This window comes from Carcharodon carcharias, chromosome 23 (assembly GCF_017639515.1).
Source record: "Carcharodon carcharias isolate sCarCar2 chromosome 23, sCarCar2.pri, whole genome shotgun sequence".
Lineage (NCBI taxonomy): Eukaryota > Metazoa > Chordata > Chondrichthyes > Lamniformes > Lamnidae > Carcharodon > Carcharodon carcharias.
Genome location: NC_054489.1, coordinates 9,446,167 through 9,467,513, shown reverse-complemented (window position 1 = coordinate 9,467,513; position 21,347 = coordinate 9,446,167). Strand labels below are relative to the sequence as shown.

The 21,347-nt window shown below is 42.7% G+C and overlaps 1 protein-coding gene across 2 annotated transcripts in view; it reads right to left on the bottom strand.

Annotated features, from left to right (window-relative positions):
• Window positions 1-19,081, bottom strand: part of lasp1 (LIM and SH3 protein 1) — a 150,003-nt gene extending 130,922 nt beyond the window's left edge. For both annotated transcript variants that reach the window (XM_041173240.1, XM_041173241.1), the window contains exon 1: window positions 18,807-19,081. In XM_041173240.1, the coding sequence (XP_041029174.1) occupies window positions 18,807-18,875 (69 nt within the window). In that variant the 5' untranslated portion in view covers window positions 18,876-19,081. The remainder of the gene's footprint in view (window positions 1-18,806) is intronic.
• Window positions 19,082-21,347: the final 2,266 nt, after the last annotated feature.

The window sequence follows — 21,347 nt, the reverse complement described above, 5'->3', positions numbered from 1 at the left end:
CATTTACTGAAAAGTGGATGAAGGCAAGGGAGTAATGAGATATGGGCAGGTATGTGGGATTAAATTACTACCCATGTGGAGGATAAAGACTACCATGTTTCAGTTGGGTTGATTGGCATGTTTGTGCCTTTTAATTTCAAAGCAATTTTCTCGTCAGTTTCTCTACCTTTTCTCCCATTATGCAGGCTGACGACACTCACTGGATTCACATGGGTAACCCAATGGAGAAGCATTCATGTCATCACAAGTGTTTTTTTTTTTATTCATTCATGGGATGTGGGCGTCGTTGGCTAGGCCAGCATTTATTGTCCATCCCCAATTGCCCTATCCACCTTAAAGAGAGAAAGGGGTTGAGTATAAAGGGAGAACAAAATTTGCTTAAGCTTCCCAGTCAAGAGTTCAGAAACATGAACAAAGCTGTGATGTGTTAAAACATTGTGGCATACTCCACACAACTTTGTTCTGCCGAGTTGGAAGTCCCTTCTATGGGGCAGCTTGGGCGCTGGATAATTCTCACTGTACGGAACCAAAATGATTGATTCCAAAGTGGAGGACCTAACAACCACAACCACCAACAATGCCATCCCCACCCACCCTCACCCCTGCCCCAGTTATGCCCACTCTCTTAATCTATGAATATCTCTTTGCAACTCCTGCTCTCACTTAACTTGTCATCAGAAAATTGAGATGTACAGCTCTCTATTCCTTCACCCAAGTCATTGGGAAAAAAAGTGAAAAACCAAAGCCCCAGGGCAGTCTCCTAGGGTCACCACTAGGGTCCTGCCAACTGCAATACAAAACCTTTATCCTCTCTTACTTCCTAAGTAGTTTCCAACAAACGTCAGTAGGTTACCTCCAATTTCATGTGCTCTCAACAGTTTGTGTGAATTAGAAAATAAACCTAAAAACAGGCGGACAGCAGCAGCAGCTTGCTGTTTGTGGTCACGGCAGTGGAAGAACCGCGAATCACAGAATCACAGTGCAGAAGAGGCCCTTCGGCCCATTGAGTCTGCACTGACACGTGAGAAACATCTGACCTACCTACCTAATCCCATTTACCAGCACTTGGCCCATAGCCTTGAATGTTATGACGTGCCAAGTGCTCATCCAGGTACTTTTTAAAGGATGTGAGGCAACCCACTTCCATCACCCTCCCAGGCAGTCCATTCCAGACCGTCAACACCCTCTGGGTGAAAAGGTTTTTACTCAAATCCCCCCAAACCTCCTGCCCCTCACCTTGAACTTATGTCCCCTTGTGACCGACCCTTCAACTAAGGGGAACAGCTGCTCCCTATCCATCCTGTCCATGCCTCTCACAATCTTGTACACCTCGATCAGATCGCCCCTCAGTCTTCTCTGCTCCAACGAAAACAACCCAAGTCTATCCAACCTCTCTTCATAACTTAAATGTTTCATCCCAGGCAACATCCTGGTGAATCTCCTCTGCACCCCCTCCAGTGCAATCACATCCTTCCTATAATGTGGCGACCAAAACTGCACACACTACTCCAGCTGTGCCTCACCAAGGTTCTATACAACTCCAACATGACCTCCCTATTTTTGTAATCTATGCCTCGATTGATAAAGGCAAGTGTCCCATACGCCTTTTTCACCACCCCACTAACATGCCCCTCTGCCTTCAGAGATCTATGGACACACATGCCAAGGTCCCTTTGTTCCTCAGAACTTCCTAGTGTCATGCAGTTCATTGAATACTTCCTTATCAAATTACTCCTTCCAAAGTGTATCACCTCACACTTTTCAGGGTTAAATTCCATCTGCCACTTATCTGCCCATTTGACCATCCTGCCTATATCTTCCTGTAGCCCAAGACACTCAACCTCACTGTTAACCACCCGGCCAATCTTTGTGTTATCCACAAGCTTACTAATCCTACCCCCCACATAGTCATTATGTCGTTTATATAAATGACAAATAATAGGGGACCCAGCACAGATCCCTGTGATACTCCACTGGACACTGGCTTCCAGTCACTAAAGCATCCTTCTGTCATCACCCTCTGTCTCCTACAACTCAGCCCTAAATGAGTGTCCCTTTATCCTGATACTGTGCCCCTTTGTTCCAAATTCCCCACAAGGGAAAATAACCTCTCAGTATCTATCCTGTCAAGTTCTTTCCTAATCCTGAATGTTTCAATGAGATTTAATCACATTCTTCTAAACCACAGAGAGTACAGGCCCAGTGGAATGAACTACACGTGCGAAATGGACTAGACTCTTATACCTTAAGACTTACATTTTTGAAATTCTTGATGGAAATTTTTTTTAAAAAAATATGAAGTCTGCAGATGAGAAAATTTAATTCATTGACATTGTTCAAGCTATAAAACTCACCAATTAAGAGATGTTCTAGTTTGTTTGGACAAAATCCAGACCTCATGTAGAGAGCTACAACCAACACCAAGGGAACACTCAAACTCGACAGCACTTCTCAAAATGATTTTGTTTTCTTACAGCCACAATTAGCAACTCAACTAATATCATGTTGCAGAGATTAGCCGTTTTGTGTTGCCTGGTTACAACCAGCAATCTAAAGGACAGGGCAGCTCATGAATTAGAGTAACTTCCTTTCGGTTGCATTTCAAACCAGCACAGATTGACTGCATAAAATGCAACTTTAACCCCAATTGCAAAAGTCCCAGATGAAATAGATTGTTAGTTTCACCCAGTTCCTGCAACAATATCAGCCCACAACACTATACAGATCACAAATTAGCACCAATTAATTAGCTGCAATGTCAGCGATGCTGTCTTTCAGATGAGACATCGAAACCCAGGGCCCTTCTGTCCTCTTCAGTAAATTTTAAAGATCAAGGGAGTTCTCTCTGGCATCCTAGACAATATTAATCCCTCAACTAATAACAAAAAAATCTGGCTAGTACATCATTTCTGTCTGTGGGATCTTGCTACCCACAAATTGGCTACCACATTTCCTATATTACAACAGTGACAATACTTCAATTGTACATCATCAGCTGTGAAGTGTTTTGGAACATCTAGAGATTTTGAAAGGCGCTATTCGCTAATGATGTTGGTCAAAGAATAAATATTGGTCAGGACATTGGAGAGATATCTTCTTCAAAATCTTGGCCACAGAATCTTTTACATACACCTGAGAGAGCAGAGGGGCCTTTGTTTAAAGTCTCCTCCAAAGACATCACCTCTGACATCTCAACACTCCCCCAAGTACTGTGCTCAAGTGTCAGCCTAGTTTATGTGCTCAAGCCTCTGGAGCGAGACTTGCTCCCCCAACCTCTAACTCAGAGGCAACAGTGCTCAGAACTAGCCACAGCTGACAGCTCCATCATATTTTGAATGAGCTGTCTAGTTAAAGAGGCCCAGTTTCAATGAACACTGCCTTAAGCAAATGGTTCTACACACTACGCAGCAAGACAAGCACCCAACCAAACAGTAAAACAACTCATGGTGTGTGGAGATAGCTCTTCCTAGACAGGCAGGAAACAGGCAGGGTAAAAGGCCCTTAAAATAAGGAACAGAGTGTCTTATTCAGATACACAGAGACTAATTGTTCCCCAGCAGACAATAGTTAATTATATCTCTAGCTGGCCCAGTACTTGATTGGTCTTTTGATTTAACATTTGCTAAAGTGATGAAAATAAAACAGTTATCAGAAGAGCACAGATTGAGATAGAAATTCTTAATGTCAAAACTAGAAAGGAAAATTAGATAAATACTTGATCTTATTGAAACATACAAGATTCTGAAGTGACTTGACAGGAATGATGCTGAGAGGATGTATTCCCTTGTGAGGGAATCTAGAACTAAGGAGCATTCAAAATAAGGAGTTTCCTATTTAAGACAGATGAGGAGGAATTTCCTCCCTCAAAGGGAAATGTTTAGAATTCTCTTCTCCAGTGAGTAATGGAGACTGCGTCATTGAATATTCAGGGTGAGTAAGACAGATTTTTGATTGACAAGGGAGTCAGGGATTATGGGGCACAGCCAGGAAAGTGGAGTTGAGGCCACAGTCAAATCTTATCGAATGGCTGAGCAGGGTCTTGGGGCCAAACGTCCTACTCCTTTCCTATTTATGTTCTTATGAGAGAGAAAGGAACAACTTACACTTATATAGTGTCTTTAACATAGAAAAACCAAGCCCTAATGTGCTTCACAGGAGCTCAAGCAAAGTGTCACACACAGCCATAAATGGGGAAAACATGATAAGTGACCAAAAGTTTGGACAGAGGCCATGTTTAAAGAAGCATCTTAGAGGAGGAAAAGTAGAGATATGGAGGGGTTTTGAGAGGGGCCCTAGAGCTTAGGGTCTAGGCAGCTGAAGACACAGCCACCATTGGTGGAACAAAGAAAAGGGTGAATGAGCAAGAGGCCAGAATTGGAGGGGCATAGAAATCTTAGATGGTTGTAAGGCTGTAAGAAGTTATAGAGATAGGGAGGGATAAGTAGGATAGGATATGTTGAATAGGCGAGAGGAAGTAAGGTTGGAGGCTCAAGCGAAGTATAAGCCTCAGCAGAGCCTTCTTGGACTAATTGGCCCATTACTATGCTGTAAAAATACTATGTAAAAATAATGCAATATGAACGTTAATGACTTATTCCACAGCAAATTATCGAGCTAACCTTCAAGCAACAGCGAAGGAGCTTTTACTTTGGGATTATGCATTGCACGCTGTTTCAGTCTCTTCTGCTGGCTGCTTTCATGCTCAAAATCAGAAGCCAGACTTCACAGACCAGATAGGCTCTGCTGAGTAATACAGAGAAAAAATTCAACCAGCTAGCCTCCCACGTTGCTTCGTTCCAGAATTCTTTTGGCACCCGTTCGGTTTGAAGTTGGTCAGCCAGCACCCATCATTTATGCTACTTAATCAATCTCCCCTGTCCCAGTGCCAGGCTCATAACTTCTCAAATAAAACTAAACTGGATCTCCATCCTATCACTGGGATAAGAGAGCCAGGTTTAGCAGTATGAACATTGAGAACCAGTTCAACAACTCTAAATTAAATCTGTGTGTGGAATGCACAATTGGCCTCAAATTCAGGCTGTGAAGAAAAAATAACCAGGCCAACAATAATCCCACAGTTGCATTCTCTTGAGCACCTTTGCTGGAAGTGTGGCTGTGTAGAACAGATTGGACACAAATATGTTAGCTCCACACTCAAACAGCTCATCAACCTTAATGTCTGGATTCTCTCTCAGCTCCTTAGGGGAAGTTTTCGAAAGCAGCTGGAGCTCAGGAGTCTGCATCCTCCAGCCCAGGCCCAAAGTTTTTGAACGGGTGAGTGTTGAATAGAGGGAACAAAATCATTTTTTCCATATATAAAAGATGCAGAGGACTTGGTGTTGAAATAGTTAGAGGACAGCATTAAACAAATCAACCAATCAATTTTATTAAAACATTGCTGGAAAAAAAAGTGACATATCGAAGGTTTTAATTTTGCACACATCAGGACGCTTTGCAAGAATACCAATATAAAGGGGAAAAACAACAATTTATGAGAACAGAGTGCTGATTCATTGGCAAGTGGACTCTGATTGGTAGAGGCATTGCCATGGAGAATGCATCAGTGATGGTGACTGATAGTTAACTGCTAAGTATTGTTTGAAATTTAAACCAGGCAGCTTGACTCTGATTGGTCAAGGCATTGCCCTGAGGAATTAGTCAGCGAATGGCCGTCACCTTATTTGGTTGAGCTGAAAAAGGCACAATGTGTGTACATGTTCTTTCTGTCTGCAAAGAACAGGACCCTGTGTATTAATATATGTAGCTTCCAGTACACGCAGATGCACCGCACTGTGAGCCCAACTGACAATCTTAAGTTGGTTATCAGCGTAATTCCTAGCACATTGAGGATTATTTAGCAAGTGAGGTCCAATCAGAGTCCATTTGCCAACCAATCAGCACTCTCTCTTCTCGCAGTATAAATTGTTATTTTCCCCTGAAATTGGTATTCTTACCAAGTGTCCTGATGAGTGCAAGAAAACAACCTTCGACATGTCTTTTTCAGCAATACTCAACTTCTGGACTACCAAACGACTATTTATTAAAGCAGCTATGACTAGTTGAACACAGACTTATTTTTGCAAATAATTCTAGCTGAATGAAAAAAAAAGTCATTGCAATGCAACATAATTCGTGGCAATATGCCCATAACAATGCCCTCACATCACTTCATATTCACAATTAGCGAATGCTTTTTTGAAAAATGCATGCATCTTAAAACTGGGTGAGGAGAGTGTGAAATGAGATCATGTCACATTGCATTGGTACCTGCTCAAAACTCTTAGCTGTGATCATCAAGACAGCATCATCACTATAGGAACAGGAAGAGGCCATTCAGCCCCTCCAGACTGTTCCATAAATGAGAATGGCTGAGCTGCTCTGCACATTCCCTTCCCTTTTCTAAAAAGCTGAGGAACACCCAAGACTGAATAAAAAATATTTTGCATTTACTCATAGACATTTGACACTTTGATAGAGTCAAAGAGAAAGCAAAATGTTTTTTAGGCTGTCTAAATAGGTAGTATTCTTTTATTTGAGTCACAAGCTCTTTCTTTAAATGAAGCAGCAATGCAAAAAACAGGGTGTGCCAATGCAAACAATTGCCAGATAAGGCTGAGCGTAAAAGAAAAGCCCAGGGGGATGGCCTCACAGGGTAATATGTTAATTTCACTTGCAAAAGAAATGCAACATTGCATGTTAAAACCCCAGCTTCAAATTAAAATCACAAAGCCCTTTGTGAATTGAAATGACTATATCCTTCAAAAAAGCAACTGCAATTCAAGATTACTGTAACATAGTTGGACAATTAAAGATGTATGAAGTCTAAGGGCTCTGCTGGGAGCTGCACAAACCAGAAACGTCCTGAAGGATGGGGTTGTCCTGCTTGTGGAAGGGAACAAGCTGGAGCCAAGGTTACAAGTAAATTTGAGACAGAGAGAAATGATTGACGTTTATGTAATCTATTACACCCCCTCACAACATCCCAGAAATGCTTTTCAGCCAATGAAGCACTTTAGGAGTGGTAACCACTGTTACAATGCAGGAAAAGGTAGCAGCCAATTTGTGCACAGCAAGATCCCACAAACAGCTTTGTGTTAAAAGGAGCAGATACTCAAATATTGGTTGATGGATAAACATTTGCAAGGAACCAGAGGGACTCTCCTGCCCTTGAAATAGCACATGGAAACTTTTACTCTCATCAGCAGATAGGACCCTGGTGCAACACCTCATCTGAATGATCTCTAATGATGCAGCACTCCCTCAATACTGCACCAAGTTTCCAACTTAATTACATCTTCAGGTCTCTGGGGCTTGAACCCTCTTTCTGAATCAGAAGGAAGAGAGTAACCACTGAACCACAGCCAACAATGACTTTTTTTTTTAAAAAGGAGTTTATGTTTTTCTTGGTGAGGTTCCCTCATGGCCACTGTATCACGAGTTTTTTTCTGGAAAGCGATTGGATAGCAAATTGAAATTGTTGAGCATGATTTGGAGTAATACGCAAAAAATACACAGACTTAAGTTTGATCAACAATTAGACAACAGATGCAAGAAATTTTATTTCACAGATTGTTGTGTTCAAAAGCCCCCCAAGAATTTCCACAAATAAAACAAACACTAATCTGTTTATCTAAAGTATGCAGTTTTCTACAAAACCTAAATGGTGACAGAAAGTTAACTGCAGGAAGACATCAATGTTACAAGCTTAATAGGATTCACAGCACCTGCACACAATGGACATGTTGCAATAACTATAGCCTTAGGAGTTGTGTTTCTGCTCTGGACTCTGAGCAACCTCCAGTTAATCTCACAGTCTATGTATTCCTCCACCCCATCATTTCATAATAAAGAATCCACAACTGGACTGCCCAATCGCTGATACACACACACACACACACACACACACACACACGCATGCGCAGACAACACGCGCGCACACCAGGAAAGCCCCAAATACAATTTTTCCGTTCGTGCTCAGGTGAGTTAGGGTTGCCAACTGCATTCCTAGTTTCATTTTGCATAACTTCTAACCACCCCCAACTCCTGCCTTTGGTTGGCCCACAAACCCATCCTCAGAGCACCAACTTCTCATGCCAACTGAAAAACAAACAGACCCTACCACTGATTCTTGACTTGTCAAATGGCCTCCCTCATCCCCACTATAATTTTTTGAATATTTGTGTTCATTGGTTCTAAGAGAGAAAAATAACATTTTTTTTCCTAATGTGCCCATACTCCTAGCTTGCTCGCAGCAATGTCCTGGAAAATAATCTACAATTTCAAATGACAGTAGGACAGTCCTGGAGAGTTGGCAACCCTAGTTGAGGTGGTATGGAGCTATACAACTGGTCTCAATGGCCCTGGAATGGGGAGAAGGGTGACAAGAAAGTAATGGATTCTAATCAATTGTATCAAACCACTACAAAATCTCAAAAAAGGAATGAAGCTGGACAGGCCATCTGGCATTGACCTCAACACCAGAACCGACAATGGCAAACTTAGCCCTGTCAACCCTGCAAAGTCCTCCTTACTAACATCTTGGGGCTAGTGCCAAAATTGGGAGAGCTGTCTCACAGACTAGTCAAGCAACAGCCTGACATAGTCACTCTCAAGGAATCATACCTTACAGGCAATGTCCCAGACTATCACTATCCCTCCGAATGTCCTGTGCTACCAGCAGGACAGACCCAGCAGAGGTGGCAGCACAATAATATACAGTTAGGAGGGAGTTGCCCTGGGAGTTCTCAACATCGACTCTGGACCCCATGAAGTCTCATGTCATCAGGTCAACCATGGGCAAGGAAAACTGGCTACCACGTACTGCCCTCCCTCAACTGATGAATCAGTGCTCCCTCACGTTGAGCACCACTTGGAGGAAGCACTGAGGGTGGCAAGGGCACAGATTGTTCTCTGGGTGGGGGACTTAAATGTCCATCACCAAGAATGGCTCAGTAGCACCACTACTGACCAAGCTGGCCGAGTTCTAAAGGACATAGTTGCTAGGCTGGCTCTGTGGCAGGTGGTGAGGGAACCAACAAGAGGGTAAAACATACTTGACCTCATCCTCACCGACCTGCCTGCTGCAGATGCATCTGTCCATGACAGTATTGGTGAGAGTGATCACTGCACAGTCCTTGTGAAGATGAAGTCTGAGGATACCCTCCTTCATGTTGTGTGGTACTAACACCGTGGTAAATGGGATAGATTTCGAACAGATCTAGCAACTCAAGACTGGGCATCCATGAGGCGCTGTAGGCCATCAGCAGCAGCAGAATTGTACTCAAAAACTATCTGTAACCTCATGGCCTGGCATATCCCCCACTCTACTCAAGCCAGGGGAGCAACGCTGGTTCAATGAAAACTGCAGGAGGGGATGCCAAGAGCAGTACCAGGCATGCCTAAAAATGAGTTGTCAACCTGGTGAAGCTATAGCACAGGATTACTTGGGTGCCAAACAGCATAAGCAGCAAGTGATAGACAGAACTAAGTGAACCCACAATCAGCGGATCAGATTTAAGCTCTGCAGTCCTGCCACATCCAGTCGTTAATGGTGGTGGACAATTAAACAACTCACTGGAGGTGGTGGTTCCACAAGTATCCCCATCCTCAATGATGGGGGAGCCCAGCACATCAGTGTAAGAAATAAGGCTGAAGTATTTGCAACAATCTTCAGCCAGAAGTGCAGAGCGGATGATCTATCTCAGCCCCCTGCGGAAGCTCCCAGTATCACAGGTGCCAGTCTTCAGCCAATTGAATTCCACTCCATGTGATATCAAGAAACAGCTGAAGGCACTGGATACTGCAAAGGCTATGGGCCCTGACAATATTCCAGCAATGGTACTGAAGGCTTGTGCTCCAGAACTTTCCACACCCCTGGCCAAGCTGTTCCAGTACAGCTACAACACTGGTATCTACCCGGCTATGTGGAAAATTCCCCAGGTATGTCCTGTACACAAAAAGTCTGGACAAATTCAACCCAGCCCATTAGTGCCCCATCAGTCTGCGCTCCATCATCAGTAAAGTGATGGAAGGGGTCATCAACTGCGCTATCAAGCAAGACTTACTTAGCAATAACCTGCTGACACCCAGTTTGGGTAGCGACAGGGCCACTCAGCTCCTCACCTCATTACAGCCTTGGTTCAAACAGTGGTTCAAGAAGGTGAGTTAAGAGTGACTGCCCTTGTCATCAAGGCCGCATTTGACCAAGTGTGGCATCAAGGAGCCCTAGCAAAACTGGAGTCAATGGGAATCGGGGCTGGGGGGGTGGTGGGGAAGGGCGGAATCTCCACTGGTTGGAGTCAGATGTAGCACAAAAGAGGATAAGTGTGGTTGTTGGAGGTCAGTCATCTCAACTCCAGGACATCACTGCAGGAGTTCCTCAGGATAGTGTTCTCAGCCCACTTCAGCTGCTTCATCAATGACCTTCCTTCCCTCATAAGGTCAGAAGTGGGGATGTTCGCTGATGATTACACAATGTTCAGCACCATTCATGATGACTCAGATACTGAAGCAGTCTATATCCAAATGCAGCAAGACCTGGACAATATCCAGGCTTGGGCTGAGAAGTGGCAAGTAACACAAGTGCCAGGCAATTACCGTCTCCAACAAGAAAGAACTTAACCATCACCCCTTGACATTCAATGACATTACCATTGCTAAATCCCCCACTATCAACATCCTGGGGGTTACCATTGACCAGAGACTGAACTGGACCAGCCATATAAATAATGTGGCTACACGAGCTGGTCAGAGGCTAGGAATCCTGCAACGAGTAACTCACCTCCAGACTACCCAAAGCCTGTCCACCATCTACAAGGCACAAGTCAGGTGTGTGATGGAATATTCTCCACCTGCCTAGTTGAGTGCAGCTCCCACAACATTCAAGAAACTGGAAACTATCCAGGACAAAGCAACCCACTTGATTGGCACCCCATCCACAAACGTCACTCCCTCCACCGCCGACGCACAGTGGCAGCAGTGTGTACCATCTACAAGATGCACTGCAGGAATTCACCAAGGCTTCTTAGAGCTTCCAAACCCATGACCACTATCATCCAGAAGGATGGAGTCTGCAGATGGATGGGAACACCACCACATGGAATTTCCCCTCCAAGTCACTCATCATTCTGACCTGGAAATATATCGCATTCCTTCACTGTTGCTGGGTTAAAATCCAAGAACTTCCTTCCTAACAGCACTGCAGGTGTACAACACACACGGACTGCAGTGGTTCAAGAAGGCAGCTCACCATTATCTTCCCAAGAGAAGATATGGATGGGCAATAAATGCTGGCCCAAGCAGCAAAGCCCACATCCTATGAATAAATTTTAAAAATCATTATCCAGGAAACACGCACACATAACTTCTGGATCATGATGCTTGCAACCTGCCTACACGCAGTCAAGAGTGGTTATTTGGGCTAGTGGGGAAGGTCAGGAGTTCGTACCCCCAGGAGTGAAGGCAAGAAAACCTGCATAAAAAAGGCAATCATCTCCCTTCTTTCAACCCCAGCTCCCACCTGAATACAACCTGCTCAAGGATTGCTGTCACTAACAGGACATCAAGTGGAGGTAGTTGCAGGACAAGTTGCAGCCTTTTGTCTTGCCACATGGAAGCAGTTACTCTTCACTTAGCTCTGCCCTGATGATCGGACTGTCTTGTCTCTTTTGTAGTTATTTCCCAAGCTTTCATCTTGTATGGGTGGCAGAACCTTCAACTGCCTCACCCTACTTGCTCAAATTCCTTCCACAAACATCTCCACATCTCTCTACCTTCAAAAAAAAACTCTTCACCTATATTTTTGACCAACCTCAACCTCTCCCTCCTCTCATCTGCATCCACATTTGTTGTAATCAATATAGATCATACACTATCCAAGTCTATTCCCAGAACCCCCAAACTGTGGAACTCTTCACCTAATCTATTAACTTCTAAGACCCATGGCTATTACCACTTATTAATTGTCATCCTTGACTCAGTGGCAGCAATTTCACCACAATCACCACCCATCCCTCAGCTGATCCTACTGAAATACATTTAGCTTTAACTTTAGGTAATTTACTTTATTGCTGTTTGTGGGATCTTGCTCTGCACAAATTGTTGTAATGTGGGGAAACAAGGCAGCCAATGACTTCGCTTCAAAAGTAATTATTTGGTTGTGAAGTGCTTTGGGGCATCCTGTTGCTATAGAAATGCAAGTTCTTTCTTTTCTCCTCTCAGTTTTGGTTGTTTCCCACACTTGGGCCATTCAGCAAGGTAGATCAAATTTTCACACACAGAAAGAACTCACATTACAGCCCAATCCTTTGTGCTTCAGCTGAATTGAACACTCAATGCCTTTCATGCAAAGCAATTCTGACAATAGGTCCACACCCAAAATATTAAGAAACATTAATGGACCTGCTATATATTTCCAGGGTCTTCAATTCCGAGTGCATCAGATAAACTCAACTGTGCTACTATTACTTCTGGGAGGGAAAGGGATTTTTGCAGTGAGCTCACCTTTTCATCCAATCAGTACTCAAACACAACTAGTCCAACTCCACAATCTAACCACCACGAGGTTGGAAGCGTCCAGATAACCAGGATTTATCCCCATCTGATTTAGCACAAAGTAAAGCACAATGCTGGAATAATTGTCACTGAGTTAATCAGCCCACTCTCCAACCCTCCAATTTGTGCATGTCTCTTTGTTAATTACTGTCCACACAACCTCCGAATTGCAATTACAACAGCATGTGGTTCTTGCTGCATGTGGTAGGTCCTCACTGCAATAACTTTAACTGCTTGAGAACCGAGGGAGCATTTTGCAAGAGAAATGTATCTGATTTGCAACAGATTCAAAGACCATTGGAAAAAAAATTTGTATTTCTGTAGCAACTTTCATGACCAGTGGAAGTCCCAAATGTCACAGCCAATGAAGTACTTGTAAAACGTATTCACTGCTGTCATGTAAAAAATTGACAGCTAATTTGGGCAAAGAGCGATCCCACAAACAATGTTGCAATCATGATCAGGTAATCTATTTTAACCATCTTGGTGAAGTTTAACTATTCAATAAATCTATTTAATTCATAATAGTCAGCAATTGTACACAAGTTCAAGAAATATTTTGAAATAGTTATATTTTACTTCATTGGTGACTGTTACCTACTTACACTAGATGAGGTATAAAGCCACAATACCATGTTTGTTTTGCATCCTTTAATTGCCCCATTATGACACCTTCACAGCTCAAGTGTCAGTGTTTCATATGCCATGAATTATTTGAAAATGTCAAATGCACAAATGAGGCAATTATTCCACACATCATGAATGACCAGTCAATTTGATCTTTGTGACATTGGTTGAATGAGGAATCTCCTCCAGAATAAACTTCTGCTCTTAGAGAAGGACCATGGCATCTTTAACATCCACCTGAACAGGTCTAATATCTCATTGGCAATGCAACACTCTCCTCAAAAAGTGCAGTAGTCTGTCAGCCTGGATTACAGGCTACTCCTAGGTTAGTTTCTCCATTTCCCCCAGTCTTCTGAATGCTACCAACTGAGCCTAGTTGGGCATTGAACTCACAACTTTCTGACACAGAGGCAAGAGTGCCACCTACTGAGCCTCAGCTGACACCTAGGAATGGGCATGGGGTTGGTTGGGGGGGGGGGGGGTGTCCAGAAGAGAGAAATCAGCCAGGCCCTACTGCTGAAATCAGGAGGCTGAGAGTTCAAGTTCCATTCCAGAGAATTGATCTTGATCATGTATAATGGGCTGACACTTTAATGCAATATTGAGGGATTACTATCAGAGTCTATCTTTCATATAATACATTAAACCATCAGAGAAAAGCAGGGAGTTCTCCAATGTCCTGGTCAAAGAGATGATGTGGCTGTTACCACATTGTTATTTGTAGGAGCTTGCTGTGTGCAAATTGGCTGCTGCATTTCCTACATTACAACAGTGACAACATTTCAAAAAGTACTTAATTGACTGTAGAGCACTTTGGGACAACCGGAGGTAGTCAAAAAGCACTATACAACTGTAAGTCTCTCTCTTTATAAATCTCTCCCAGAAAGCTGATTTTCATGGAAATGCACTGATGAAATACTTGGAGTGGAATAGGTTACAACACGATGAAAATTAACCAACTTGGTGAGGTTCCTGGAGACTAGCAGTACCTATAATCCAAAACAAGTTACAGCTTGGAGAGACAAAAAGCATGAAAGAAATCCTAAAAGTATAAAGGTGAGATACAGCATGGCCTAGGGCACAACCTGACTGAATTGCTCCTTTTCTTGTGAGCTACAGTCACAAAATTCTCTCTCTGAAGCCCATAGATCCTTTAATAACTGGAGCACATCAACCTTCAAACCAAGTGTCTGGGCACAGAGTCAAAACCATTGTTTTATTCTCTGCTGCTATCTGATACCCACCAGCACCTACATGTTCATAACATGTTTCTGCCTGTTGTACAATAACATCAGCCACAGATCAACAGTGGTGCTGAGTCAGTCAGTTGTACTGTCAAGCCCCACTTTAGGTCTTAAGTACATAACCTAGATTGACACACCGATACAGTACTGAGGGGGCACTGCACTGTTGGAGGAGCCTCCTTTTAGGTGAAATGTCAAACCAAAGTCCCATCAACTCTTACAGGTGGTTGTAAAAGATTCCCTGGGATTATGTTGAAAAGTAAGTGCAGTCTTCTTGGTGTCCTGGCCAATATTTATCCCTAAACCAGCATTAAAACAGATTAGTTGGTCATTATCACATTGCTGTTTGTGATCCTTGTGTACACAAATTGGGTCCCAAGTTTCCCTCCCATAGAACAGTGAAGAAACGCCAAAGGCAACTAAATTACCAGTGAAGTGCTTTAGGATGCCCAGAGACCATGAAAGGTGCTATATAAATGCAAATTATTACACACATGCCAAACACCACCAACATTTCTTACTCCTTGTAGTGCTATCTCACACCAGAATGTGATTCCAGAGACACAAACCATTCTCTACAACCTCATCCAAGATATCATCCATAATATACAAGTGTAGATGGTGAGTGGTGAGCTATTAGGGTGGGACATCACAATTCAAGCCTCAATGTCATCCCACACTCTCATGTATTCTTTGCAGCTTTTTTTCTTGGATAACAAGAAGAATGATGTCTAGCTGATTCTCTCCTTCCCTACTTCAGAACACAGACCAATTTCATTACCCTGCCTCAATTAAGTTCCGCCAATTATGCACAAATGGGGGATTGGCAATATACGTTCTCTCTCACAATCAGATTTAAATCAAAGATAAAACTAGACATGTCTTGGGAAACAGGGATAATCCTGGAAACTCTGATGGTTCCAATCCACCCCAATTGAACTGTGCTACAGTTAGTCTGAATATATGGAGTATTGTAACCTTGTTACACAGTACATCATGGAAACTAGCAGCTTCCACATCAGCATTTAACATGCTATTGTCGTGAACTCAAGCAAAAGAATGCCCCAGATTTTGAAGTGGTAATGACGGCAAAACTGTCAGCATTTGCCATAATTACTGCACTAAAACTGAAACCGACTTGGGGACTCTACACATGTGGAGAATAAAGCGGAAATCCAAAAGCTGTTGTTGGTGATTCTACACTTCTCTAAGTGGTTTCTCCTTCCCCACTCAAATTGCAATCAATGTTTTTAAGCTGGTGTGAACTGACTCTTACACTGTTAATCTCGATGAAAAAACCCTGGAAAAAGTTGCACCTTGGTTAATGAGGTGTAACTGGGTATATAATGGCACATTAATCTCATAAATACTCCTAAACACCCTCACCAGCCCTGAAAAGTAGATTTTATATTTTTGAAATATCAAATTTCTCTATTATGCTGAAACAAACATTCACTGTTTTAACATTTTTATGGTGTTTGTATTGATATTTTGGATCCTACCTAAATCCATTCAATTTATTTCACTGCATCAGCTGTGACTCAGTTGGTCGCACTCTCACCTCAAATCACAAGGTTGTGAGTACAAGTCTCCCTCCAGGGCATGAGCACAAAAATCACATTTGACACTATTGAGGGACCGTGCACTGTCTTTTTGTAGAGATATTGATCTGAGACCCCCATCTGCCCCCTCAGATGGGCATAAAAGATCCCCTGGAACTACCGTCAAAGGATAGTGGGGAGTTACCCCTGGTGTTCTGGCCAATATCTATCTCTTAATCAATACTGCAGAAACAAATTATCTGGTTGTTATTACTTTGCTGTTTTTGGAAGATTGTTGTGTGCAAATTGGCCACCACACATCCTACATTACAACGGTGACTACAAATTACAACTTTTCAAAAGTTGGCTCTAAAGCACTTTTAAAATGTATGGCAGATAAAGTACTTATAACTTCCTGGTTTGCTGTATCTGGGAATAGCTCAGTGCAACTGGCTGCTAACCTTGCTTGCTAAATTATTGCTGTTGCATACTTGGAGATTCCCTTGAATTTAAACTGATGTTGGGAAGTCCATGCCACAGAGAGAGATCGCTAGCTATATTTGGGCAATTTTCCTCAAGATCATCAGCAGGCACCATTGCTTGACGACTGACTGCAAAATCTAGCTCAATGAAACCAGGTAGTCCAAGGTTGGTTTGACATGAATCAGGTACTGCCCATCAGTACGGCAGCTGCCAGTTTGAGAAGCCAACTAAATAAAAAAGTTTAGATTCCAAAATTACAAGACTGCATTACAAGACTGCATAGGTTAAGTTATTCTAAACAGAAGGTTATAAGAGTTTCCACAATGGCTCAGTGAATAAATACTGTATGTGATGCAATGAACCATGTCAGCAGGAAGATTTTAGGTTAACTTATAATGTATCAACTAATTGAGTGCAGTGAGGACAACTGCGGTAGTGGTACAATAAGCCATATGATCCTTAAACATATGGGGAGAAGAAATATAAGGAAAATTCAGCTAAGGGTCCTATTCTCCAGTTGTCTTCACAGATCTTTACTGGTCCACGTTCAATTATATTCATCCTCATAAAATGCTGGAAATACGCAGGTCAGGTCAGGGCTGGAGAGTTTTAGTTATGAGGAGAGATTGGATAGATTGGGGTTATTTTCCCTGGAGCAGAGGAGATTGAGGGGGGACATGATTGAGGTGTATAAAATTATGAGGGGCATAGACAGGAAGGAACTTTTCCCCTTGGTGGAGGGATCAATAACCAGGGGGCATAGATTTAAGGTAAGGGGCAGGAGGTTTAGAGGAGACATGTGGAAGAATTTTTTCACCCAGAGGGTAGTGAGAATCTGGAACTCTGCCTGAAAGGGTGGTAGAGGCAGAAACCCTCATAACATTTAAGAAGTATCTGGATGTGCACTTGCGATGCCATGCCATACAAGGCTCTGGACCTAGTGCTGCAAAATGGGATTAGAATAGTTAGGTACTTGTTTGGCAGGCGCAGACTCGATGGGCCGAAGGGCCTTTTTCTGTGCTGTAGACCTCTATGACTATGACAGGCAATATCTGTGGACTGAGAAACAGAGTTAATGGGTCAGGACAATAAGCTTGCATCAGGACGGGCAAAATGTTTCCAGCATTTTATTTCAGATTTCCAGGATCCGCGGCATTTTGCTTTTGTAATCATATACAAGATTGGTCAGTCCACTGCCACTCACTGTGCGGGCATATGCGCATGCATGATCAGAGATTAGTAGAGGACTCTTGATAGCACCCAAAGTGAACCCAGGCACCAACAACGTGGGGGGGGGGGGGGGGGGGGGGGGTGTTAAAAAAAATTACTTCCTTTCAAAACAATTTTAACGATGATTACAGGAGACTTCGTTTGTATTCGAGTCCAGAACACAATTTAGTTTCTCAATTAACATCGCTTCTCTTCCAGTTTTAATATCTTCAACTAATTCCTTTTGTTAAAAAAAAAGTTCATACTGTCTAAGAACCTTATCACAAGGGAATACTAGCATTATTGGAACCTTAATCTAGCCCAGCAAAAACCTTTTGAAGGGGGGAAGAAACGGCTGAAACTCCATTTACTTTTGTTATTCATCTCCTTTCTTGTTTAAATGTCGCCTTTTGGGAGTTACTAAGTAATTTCACTATCTCTTTTTGTCAGGAGTGGACAGGAAGAGAGAGAAACCTTCTAGTTAGTATTAAGGTTTTGATATCATATTTCTACAGTAATCCCCAAAAGCAGTCCGCATTTTGTAATGAAACAGCTCCAGATCCAGTTGTAAAGTGCAACACATGATCAATCGATCCACGCCCTTCAAACAGCTTTATCTCCAACAAAACACACTCAATTTTGCAAAGCCTTACACTGACCTGTGTCGAATTTGTTTCGAGGTTTAAATCAAACACTAAATGATTCATTTCCAAAATTGATGACTAAGATTTTGAAACATTTAGAGAAAAAACGAGGAAGGGGAAGGACAGAACTAAAATTTAAAACCAGCAATCCAAACAGCGAAGATTAAATAAGTTTTGTCTTAAAAAAGCAGGAAAAAATAATTCTTTTAAAAATGTTTTTCAAGACCTCCTACATCGAGATAGGTCTTTCTCGGGGTCTATTTGGAGAGAAAAAGAAATGTACGTTCAGTGGCTGGGGAGAGTGATATACTTCCGCCTCCTTGGCGCCTTCAACGGTGAATGTTACGAAATGTAACAAATGGGAGAAAAAGCAGCGGAAATTGAGGCAAGAGTTCGCAACAGTGTAACCGACCGGTTACAACTCGCAACAATGTAACTGACGAGGTACAGTGTAACTGATCAAGAAGAGCCCCGAGCGCGCACGCATCGTGTCGATTCCAGCTCACCTTGTCCAGGCAGCTGACTTTTTCAGTCGGGTAGACAATTTTTTTACATCTGGCGCAAGATGGATTCATTTTGAAAGCTGTTTTTTCTTCGCTGTCGTTATCTTTCGGTCTCTAATCGCTCTCTACAATCTCCTTGGACTATGTTCCACCCTTCTTTCAGCTTCTGTTAGAAGCTCTTCTCTCTCCCCCCGATCTGACCAGGGAATAAACAGGAGGGGCCCCTGAGAGTGCTCTCGGAGGAAATTACACGTCTAACAAGGGGTTGGGTTGGTTGTATGTAAGCGCGCACGTTGATGAAGACGTGCACGTTCAGGAAAGCAAAAGGAGCAATTTGAAACCGGCCTTCTTATTCAGCAGGAATGTATGTAATCATTAATTCAAATGACGGTTCTATTATTCGCCGAAAATAATCGAGAGCGAGCTGGGCCAGCTTTTGTCTGTCGCGTCTGTTTGAGGATTGCAGTGAATCGATTTAATTGTTTATTGAACTGCACAAAAGATTGTTGTCATGTTTGCAAGTACAGGTGTGAACAATGATATATGTAACCATTGTAAATTAACGCTGGCCCCTTTTCTTGGCGGGGAGTGTGGGAGAAATGAATAGTGTCTTATTGAGTACAAGGATTTTATTTTTCCCCATATCAGTCAGGTCGGACAAGTTCACAGCGTCCAGGAAATTTACAAGCGCCTCTCATCGGGTTGCCAACACTTCAAGGACTGCCCTGAAGTTTCCGGGAATTATAGATTAAATTCTAAGGCAAAACTGTGAGAAAGGTCATAGGGGCATTAAAAATGCAATTTCTTTTAACACTCTATTAGTTATAGGAATATTGAAGATGGAAAGGTTTTTTTTTGGCTGACAGGGTGCCGTGGTATGAGCCCAAAGAATATGCCCAACTAGAATTGGCAACCCTAACATCCCCACACCCCAAATCCAGCAGACCATCAGTGATAAAGACAACACCAAGTTCTGCTTAAACTAAAACAAGTTTCATCGAGTCTACAGCACAGACACAGAGCACATGACCAAACTGTGTAAATACGCCACACGAGTCACCTTCCTCCCACTCTAATTATCTCAAAGCGGAGCCTGGAGCATATAATCTCGGCTGAAATTCTCACTGCAGCTCTGAGCTACTGCTGCAGTGGCAAGTGTTCAGGCTTTAGGATGAGATGTTAAACCAAGGCTCCATTTGCCCTCACAGGTAAAGGTCAAAGATTCAAAGAAGAGTAGAAGATTCTCCCCCACCACCCCCCCCCCCCCCATGCCCTGAACCATATTTGTTGCTCAACAATATCTCTTTTCACCAGTCATGGTCTCATTGCTGTTTGTGGGATCTTGCTGTGCACATAATCAGTGCCATGTTTCCCACTTTACAACAGTGACTACATTTCAAAAGCACACAGGGACATCCTTGGGGTTGTGAAAGGTATATAAATGTGAACACGGCCTCGATTTGTGTCATCTGAAAGATAACACCTCTGACAATGTGGCACTTCCTCTACTGTCACTGGAGTGTCAGCCTAGGTTATGTGCTCAAATCTCTGGAAGGGGACTTGCTCCAATGACTTTCTAACTCTGACAGTACCCATTGAACCCCAGATGACAGCAAGTGGAGTTTTAGTCAGCCATTTGAAATGGACAGGTTAGACCTATGTTCAAAACACCATGTGGTACTTTGTCGAAGAAGTCCACGCAGTTTTCAGCTGTGAACTTTGCCAATTCAATTTCTCAATTTAAGCTCATTTTTCCTGTTCCTATTAATTTACAGTATGTCAGCTGCTGGGACATACAGATCTTCACATTCAGATTTAGGATTTATCCACCAATGAGGCAAGAGTATGAAAAACTGACCCAGGAAAATGCAGGCCTGTCATTTAAAAAATATTTAATGAAATAATGTCTAAATATTAGTAAGAACAGCAAATACTGGAAATACTCAACAGGTCAGGCAACACTTGGTGAGAGAAACAGTGTCTTAATGTTTGTCAGAACTGGGGCCTGAGAGAAAGCAGTACTGCAATCTCAGAGGGAGATAGGTTAGAGTGAGTGAGGGCAGCAGAGAAATTGAGATGGGAGTTACCAATGAAAAGATTTAGGAAATAGGAGCAGGAGTAGGCCATTCAGCCCCTCAAGCCTGCTGTGCCATTCAACTAGATCATGGCTGATTTTCTACCTCAATACCATATTTCCACATATTCCTTCATATCTTTAATATCTAGAGATCTATCAATCTCTGTCTTGAACATGCTCAATGATTGAGCTTCCACTACTTTCTGGGGTAGATAATTCCAAATACTTGCCACTCTCCAAGTGAAGGAATTCCTCCTCATCTCAGTCCTAAATGGCCGACCTCTTATTCTGAGACTGTGTCCCCTGGTTCAGCTAGGGGAAATATCTTTCCTGCATCTACCCTGTCAAACGTGTAAGAATTTTGTATGCTTCAGTGAGATCACTTCTCATTCTTCTAAACTCTAGGGAATACAGGCTCAGTCTCCTCAATCTCTCCTCATAGGTAAATCTCACCATCCCAGGGATTA